Here is an 8,262-nt window from a genome sequence, read left to right as displayed (position 1 = left end):
AGCTTTGAACCCTGGTGTCGTTTAATCCCTCTTAAAAGACGCTGAAGTTGAAGACAATTGGAGAGTGGGTCTGGATAGCCGTAGTCAATGTGTAAGGAGCGAACTGCCGATAGATAAACCTTAATGGAAGAATGATGAAGGCGATCTGCTAAGTGGGCACACAAGTGCATCAAAGTTTGTTCACTGGCAGGTGGGAGAGAGTGACCAAGATCAGAGGGAATGTCCTGACTGCAGAATTCTAGGAACTGGCATTGAGTTGAGCCATAAACTTGACGAGTTGAGGGGGCAGGGCCATTAGTCAAGTAGAATAGGCACATTCCAGTCAGTTCATGAGAAACTGGGCCAGCAGTGACGGCGGTATTGGTGTAGATATGTGAGCTGCATGTGGAGTTAGATGATGGAAATGCTGGAAGTCAAAACGAGACAAGGCATCAGCAATAGAATTGTCCCACCCAGGTGTATAAGATGTGGTAAAGGTAAAAGTATTACGGGCTGCTACGAGCGCTAAGCAGCGAAGAAGTAGCATCACGTTTGGATCCTTTGAGGTGCCTGAACGTAGAACGCTGACTACCGCCATATTATCCGACCAGATCACCACCCATTTTGTGGCCCATCTCTGGCCCCATAGCATAGCTGCCACAACTTCAGGAAAAAGTTTCTTGTAGGCTATTGACAAAGGTTGTTGAGCGATGGACCATTCAAACCATTCATGGCCAGAAATTGCACTGTAGTCAAGAGCTCCAGCTGTGCCAGATGACACTGAGAAATCAGGTAAAGGTGCCCATGTGGGGGAGAGTAGAAAACTAAGTCCGTCCCAAGAGATGAAAAGTTCACACCACCAAGAAAGGTCCAGGTTAAGCGCGATGGGATGGTTGTCTCACCAGAATGCCAACAGTAAATTAATCATACGCCATATAAAAGTACGTCCCTGAGGAATAACTTTTCATGTGTGATGGAGGGTGCCAATGAGAGATTCCAACTCCTTCCTTGTACAATGCCGTTTGGCAGACCAAGATTCTAGTAGGGCAGCAATGCATTCAAACTTGTCACGCTGAAGACGAGCCTGGAGGGCGTGGGAATCCAACTCAATACTGAGCACAGTTAAGCAGGTAGAGGGTCCCTCCAGTTTATCCGGGTGAAGAGGAATACGCCAGTCCTTAAAGAGCCGGAGGCATGTATCAAGGTTGTTCTGGCAGGCAGGAGAGTTGGGAGGACCCAATGTATAGAAGTCGTCAAGATAGTGCAGGAGGAAATTCAAGATATAATTATGTCTGAGGATCCACTCTAGCAAATCTGCAACAGACAAAAAAATGAAGGGTGCTGAACATAGCCCAAATGGAAGAGCCATATCGATGAAGTAAATACCCTGCCATTTCATGCCAAGCAAATAGCGGTTCTCTGGATGGACTGGAATGTTTCGATAAGCACTTTCAACATCAAATTTAGCCAGAAGTGTACCTTGGCTGAGGGACATGATCCCACTAATAACATCATCTACCATCATATACTGTACGGAAGAAGGTTCTTTTAAAATGCCATTGTTGACGCTATGACCCAATGGACCAGATAGATCTAAAATAAGCTATCACTTTCCAGGTTGATGTTTCTTAGGGATCACTCCAAGCGACTAAAGTGGAGGTTTCGAATTGGCGAGATAAGGAAGGGGCCTGCTACACGACCTCTCTTGAGCTCTCAAAGTAGGTACTGATTGATCACTCATGGCTGAAGGGATGCTGGTGGCATATTATGGACTGCGGACTTTAAGGACACCACCGAGGGGTCAAAACCACAACGAAAACCACTCATAAGGCCTGTAATCACATAATCCACTTTAACTTGATAGGCATGAAAACGAAGTTCACACCAAAGTTTTTGAGCATCAATGAGGGTAGCCCTAGAAGGAAGGACCAAATCTTGCTGGAAGGTACTGGTAACCAAGCACGTACTGGAAAGAGGGACTCCCTGGGGCCGGCTGCTTGTTGGCACAGTTTGTGGAGAAGACACAACAACATTAACAGGAACGGGAAACAAACTATGTGAAGTTGAAAATGAATGACATAACTGTACACTATTGTTCACTGAAGAGGTGGGCGTCCTGGTCACGGTCTAAATGCTGCTGGCGTTTGCTCCGTGGAGGGGTAGGGGACCATGAGGGCTGAGCATGCAACGTTGAGGCCTGAAAGGGGCAGTTAACACTGGAATGCTCTCCTTCATACTTCTCACAGCCACGACAGTAACTACACTGACCATAGCGCCAAGCACAGGTGCCATTATTTCAGGATCTGCAGAAAATAGATGAAGAGGGAACCGATCTAGAAGGCAAGGATGAAGGGGTAGGTAGCTGGTACTGTTGTTGTTGAGGTAAGCGGGTATGAAAATTGTACAGATCACTGTACATACGGGACCAGTTGGCCAGACTTGACGCAGCTTTGTTTTCCGAAAGGCTGTGTCATAGTGGAGCCATACTTTGCTGAAGAACTGGTGAGTGGTCTGCAAAATCAGGAGCTTGTACTGGGTCATGTTGCCATCTAGATGGGTGAGTGCAACAAAAGATCCACATATACACCGTAGTTAAAGGCTTTCACCCAGGTTACAATATCTGTAACCTCTCGTACCCTCTTCTTGAAAGACACGAGCAGTTTCCCATCCAGGTACATTTGGGGCTCAGAATCCTGGGCCTTGACGTTTTCAGGTAGCAGGTCTGTAGATTGATGAATTGCCCCACCTTTATTTTTGTAACCAGCTTCTCTGAGATGGGTGAATATCCCCGGCTGACAACAAAAGGCTTGTGCAAAAAAGAAGTGACTGAGTGAGCCAAGGTGGGTGTGGAAAACGCTGGAGAGAAGAACTGGCTGGTGGCGGGAAGCACTCTGCTCGAGGCACCGTGGGAGCCAAACAACGATGGATGCGAAAGGGAAGAATTACCTAACATACAGTAGGTGGAAAGGAACGAAGGTGCAACGATGTTACATGTACCTGCAGAGAGCCCGGCAGCAAATCCTGGTGAAGAATTAACAAACAGGTGCTCAACAGCACGCTTCCCGATGCAGTGACATTTGATGCCATGAGCTGACTTGTTTGGTTTTGGATGGCCACTAGAATTTGAGGCAGTGAGTTGCCAAGCGCTTGAGAGAAAGCTTGAGAAAGATCCTCAGCGGTCAGCACAAACGACGGAGACATGGTTACCAGAACCAAAGAAACCACGGAACTTGCCACTGAAGAACCCACAGAGGAAGTCGCTGAAGAATCCAACATGGCAGCAGCACTATAATCTAAAGTTGACCACCCCGAAAACTGATTCATTAAGACAAGAAGAAAAACAAGCTACAGAAGCTATGCAAACACACAAAGAACCTGTAATGTTGATTTTCCTAGGGAACTGCCAGGGCAACGAGCTGCCACACCACAAAAAACGCCAGAAAATGCCTCCTGTACGTACGCCATGGTATGATCCATGAGCACATGGAATTCCAACATATACACATATGTGTGGACACCACTGACTATCAGGGGAACGCAAGTGCTCTTTGTTGTTAACTCCGTTAAACTGCATTTACTGCATGAAATTACCTTTAATACTTGCAGCTGTATCTGACGTCAACCATTATTCTCTCAGTGCTTCAATGACATCACATCCATGTGCTTCATATTTTGCCTGATAAGTAATACAGACATTTTGATAAGTGATTTACTGTCTACTTTTTCAATTACAATAGTAACCTCATGCGCACAAATATGTTCAAACAATCACACAAGAAAATATATTATTACTTGTAAACAGATCAAATGTAACCAGTAAGGGGTGCTCCATATTATTGTTGGGAGAGGAGGGGAGAGAAATTTCAAAACAGGAAAAAAACAGGTATAAAAATACTTTCCTGGAGGACTGGAAGGAGGAAAAATACTATTGTGTACAATGATGATGGGGTGGGGGATTAGTGCATTTTAGCCTTTGCTTTGCCCTATGGGGTGGGGATTAGTATATTTTGGTCTGTTGCCTTTACTGAGCATGGACAAGTAGCAGAAAGGACACTTTAACAACCTGATATGAAAGGGATCTGGAATGAGAGTCTGGTAACAAGTGCCCCAACACATTGGAAACATACAGCTACAGGAGTTTTACTAAAGGCTGGACCCTGCACAAATTGACTTGCAGCATGGATGATTTTGCATGACTGGTTTGACCATCTAGAGAAAAAAGTGAGGGTTCTCCATTACTTGGATTTACATGTACAAGACATTTCCCATCATTTTCTGTTACCTAAAGAGACACCTGACTGTCAAAATGCAGATATGTCGCCATTGCATATTGCATGTTGTAATTGACTTATGCTGTTATGCACCAATCAATGTTAAGCCCTAGGGTAGGGGGGTCAGGCATCCCCAGGGGATTTCCCTGTACTTCCTTTCCCGTGGGTGGGGAATAGTTAAAGAGTGGGAAAGTTTGGCAAGATCATGCAAGAGTTTGGAACCTAGTCACGCCATCTTGAAAACATTACCCAGAGTTCCTTGGAATTGCTACATCATTTTCAAAGTTGCTTTGTGCGCACGTGTGTTCATTGCCCGTTCATTTTAGAATACTAATCCATGTTGGACTAAGCAGCTTTAAAAGGCACTTGCTTTTCGGAGAAGTGTCTCTTCACAAAGCGTGGGATATAACTAGACGGAAAACAAAGGCTGTGGCAGTGAGTGGATACAAAGAATTTGTCAAAGGAGAAGGCAAGGGGTATTTGACATCAGTGTTTTTCCCCTGGGTAAAGAATTTGATGTGAAAATAGGCTAAAATGTCAAATCCCCCTGGGTATGCCCGGCCCCCTACCCTGGGGTTTCACACTGATTCAGGTGCACTATGCTAAAAAGAAAGAACCATAAAAACAAACTGTTATCTAGATAAGCTTAGCTTCTAAATTTTCCACTCAACGTGAACTTACATGTATTTACCACCAGTGATGATCTTATGAAATCCAAGGCGAACAATTTCACCTTTAAGAACTTAATATATGGTTTTTATGGAACCTTAGTTCCGGGACTAGCTAGTGAAGAAAAACTGGTCGCCATCAAACACTCCGGCCTAACATTCGATTTACCGAGCTATAATTCCGAGATATCGATTTATTTTTGGCTAAATAAATGTCTCAAGGCATGTAACATCTCTTCAACCGTTAGAGTACTCAAAAGTAGCATAAACATAGGCTTAAATTACCGTGAACGTACCGAGGATGGTCAAAGACGACACTTCCATCTTGGGGTCGCTTGCCGTTTCTGGCACTTGAATGAAGTTCAACCGGTGTCTGGAACACGTTTGGGAGAGACTTGTTGTAATGTAGACACGGCATTACGCAAAGTTTGAAAGAAGTTGCGAGCACTATACCTCGTGCAAATTAAAAGAAGGAACGAAAAACTAAAATTGAGCCCAGGGCTCTGCCTGGGCAGCCTGTCTTTCTTAGCCGGCGCGGCCTTGGCACGATTCAAAATAGCAGAAAACGAAAACGGACGAACTCTACAAGGTTACCCAATTTTTCAGACAAGCACCAGCATTTTCACGTCACTAATGGAAGCTGGATATTGTTTTCGCAGGGAATCAATTTTTTTCATACATATTAATTGACCTAAAGAAGGTTTGCGAAGACACATTTTTTCCACAAACCCTCTTTACATATTGTATTCATATAAGCATACCACTGAATATATAAGCAAGAGAGCCTCCCAGCAGGCAAGGGGAGACCGAGTTTCTAACCGTGAAATGTCGAAAAAAAATCGTGCTTGCCCAAGTATGAATAAATCAACCCAGCGACATTCTCGCGCACCTTAAATATTACGGCCCGCCGTTCTTTCCACCACTGTAGCTCGCATTAATAATAATAATAACAATAATAATAATAATAATAATAATAATAATAATAATAATAATAATAATAATAATAGATTTATGTAGCGCTAAAATCATAAAATATTCTAAAGCGCTTTACAATGTAAAATTAAGATTACGGTAAAAACATAAGAAAAATGTGTCCAAAAATAATTCAATTAAAATGCATATTTAAAAGAAAAAAAACCAAGGCATGCTCTACGCTAATATGCTAATAGGAATATTAGCTATAATAACTGTGGCATACTATACGCATGCGCAAAATTATACGCCTGAGCCGATTATTTAAGCCCGCAAGTGGCCCCGCAAGTACGCATAAAAAGCTACGAAATACGTTTTTCCGCTCTGAAGAATTTAGCAAGAAATTCGATATGAAGTTGAACAATTTCAGTTTTTTGGGGAAAAAACCTTGTACCAGAATAATCTTAAGTATATATTACAGTCCTTTTTGCATTTCCTAAGATATAGTCGTCTGAAATAACACCTAAAACAATTTCCCATAGAAACTCGAAAGAATAAATTTCAAAGTTCAGAAAAATAGTGCAAACATCAGTTTCATTTCTCGAGTAATTTCAAGTGTTTCATATGAACTTCCAAATTATTTTGAACGGTTGTTAGAAATGATTTCTTGTGAGAAGATATTTAAAACAGTCGCACAGAAGTTTGCAATACCATGTAAATAATCTCAGTACAAAGGTTTCTTCCACTTGTTACTCGAACTTTCTGGTGGATTCCTTCTTAAGTGTTACTATGATCAAATACGCATCTTTACTATCTAAACCATTTAAAGACATAAACAAGTAGTCTGTACGAAAGGAAAAATGCTGTTTGCTATTTTCAAATATCTCTTTTCATTGCAGAGATGTTCAAGTTTTCAAGGGAGCTAGGACCAATCACGGAAATAGCGATAATTAGGGGAGGAAATGAAACACACAGAGTGCTGGGGAGGAAGTGGTATGACTGATATGATACGGGGAAGGCAGGAGAGGCGCTAGAATGAAAAAGAAATGGACTAGTAGCGAAAAAGAGGAAATAGTAAGGGGTTGATTTAGTGGAATAATTAGAGGGGAAGAAAACAAGGAGTGCGGGAGAAGGGAAGAAACATGGGCGGGGGGGTGGGTAGAGAAATGGGTAGAAAAGGGTCAATGAGGAAGGAGCTTAAACATAAAGGGAGTAATCAAAAAGATCCTGTTAAAAGATGTTTAGCGCAAAACAAAAAGAAGGGGTTTTGAATAGGGAGTATTCGTTTCCTTTTGCTGTTTTTGGAAAAAATGAAAAATTAAAGCAAAGACACTACCAGGCAACACACAACATCTACTCTTTTAACTACGCTGTTCTAAGTCTTTGACGAACTTGGATCACCATTGAACATTTTACAACCTATCTTTTTATTAATTCTCATTTCCGTTCATCCCTTTAAATTTCGGGCAATATCCGTCGGCAAACTAAAAGAACTCACAGAAAGACTCAGAGACTTGCCTTTCTTCCGATTCTCTCCAAATGTGGAGAACAGATCGTTGATAGATTTTGCCAGTCACTCAGTGACTGTGCAAGGTCAAGGAATTTTGGCCGAAAATGGCGCGGATTTTGTCAAACGAAGTTAGCTGTATGAGACAAAGGATGTTACACGGTGGCGCGAAGATATGAATATTATCAGTTCTAGTGGTAAAATATTTTACACACAAGCGCAACGAGTAAGTAAAATATTGTTTTGGAGAAAATAAAATTCACATCTTCAAACTGTAATGTTCTTTTTCAGTAGACAAAGTGACTGTTTGCACAAAAAACCAGGGGAAAGCGGGAAATGACGTCATCAATATCCTGAAAATATCGAAATATGCGATTCGGGCCCCGGATGTAGTTTCGTGTGAATTTTACAAGTGGCCTGTTTTCCGAAAAACACTCATGTCTATATAATAAATATTATATAAACAACAATGGAACAGCAGGTGAGCTTTCGAGCGAAAACTGATGATTTCTTCACACGTGAAAAAGATCACCGTTGCTATGGTTACATAACAACTGGTGCGTTTCGCAGCGAAACTGAAATGGCTTGGGAATGCGTTGATGTTTATATAATAAAAAGAACATTACATGGCCACTTGGAGATACGAAATTTCTCTTCTCGAGTCGAAAAATATTTCACTCGTTCGCTGCGCTCACTCGTGGTTCGTGAAATATTCTTCAACACTCAAAGGGAAAGTTCGTATCTCCTCGCGGCCATCCATGTAAAATCTTCTATTTAAAGAGATTATCAGGCACTAATTATCTTACCATCACGGGCTTTTTTTTCCAAGGCAACTACAGCTTGGTAATAGTGGAGTTTAAACAAAGAAAAACTTTATCCCGCTGATCTTAATTAGCATAAATTTTGACGTTTTATTTTTCCGTTT

General features: G+C 41.9%; 2 protein-coding genes across 5 annotated transcripts in view; both read right to left on the bottom strand.

The window, feature by feature from the left end:
• LOC149113819 (U6 snRNA-associated Sm-like protein LSm4) overlaps window positions 1–5,435 on the bottom strand; it is a 26,103-nt gene extending 20,668 nt beyond the window's left edge. For 3 of the 4 annotated variants that reach the window (XM_089286491.1, XM_089286490.1, XM_089286494.1), the window contains exons 1-2: window positions 5,215–5,435; window positions 3,571–3,655 (exon numbers count right to left, since the gene is read on the bottom strand). The gene's annotated coding sequence lies outside the window, so the exon portion shown is untranslated. The remainder of the gene's footprint in view (window positions 1–3,570; window positions 3,656–5,214) is intronic. The other variant, XM_089286493.1, reaches the window with a different exon arrangement.
• Window positions 944–1,501, bottom strand: LOC149113820 (uncharacterized). The gene has a single exon (XM_089287397.1). The coding sequence runs from the start codon at window positions 1,499–1,501 to the stop codon at window positions 944–946; it is 558 nt and encodes a 185-aa protein (XP_089143523.1).
• Window positions 5,436–8,262: the final 2,827 nt, after the last annotated feature.

The sequence above is a fragment of the Orbicella faveolata genome, unplaced genomic scaffold (genome assembly GCF_042242905.1).
Source record: "Orbicella faveolata isolate gen_17 unplaced genomic scaffold, um_ofav_v1 contig_14, whole genome shotgun sequence".
Taxonomy (NCBI): Eukaryota; Metazoa; Cnidaria; class Anthozoa; order Scleractinia; family Merulinidae; genus Orbicella; species Orbicella faveolata.
The sequence above is the reverse complement of the archived record's forward strand: the minus strand, read 5'-3'. Positions and strand labels throughout refer to the sequence as shown.

Excerpts from the sequence above, each read along its gene's own strand:
- LOC149113820 (XM_089287397.1), bottom strand. The coding sequence starts at position 1,501 with ATGGTAGATGATGTTATTAGTGGGATCATGTCCCTCAGCCAAGGTACA.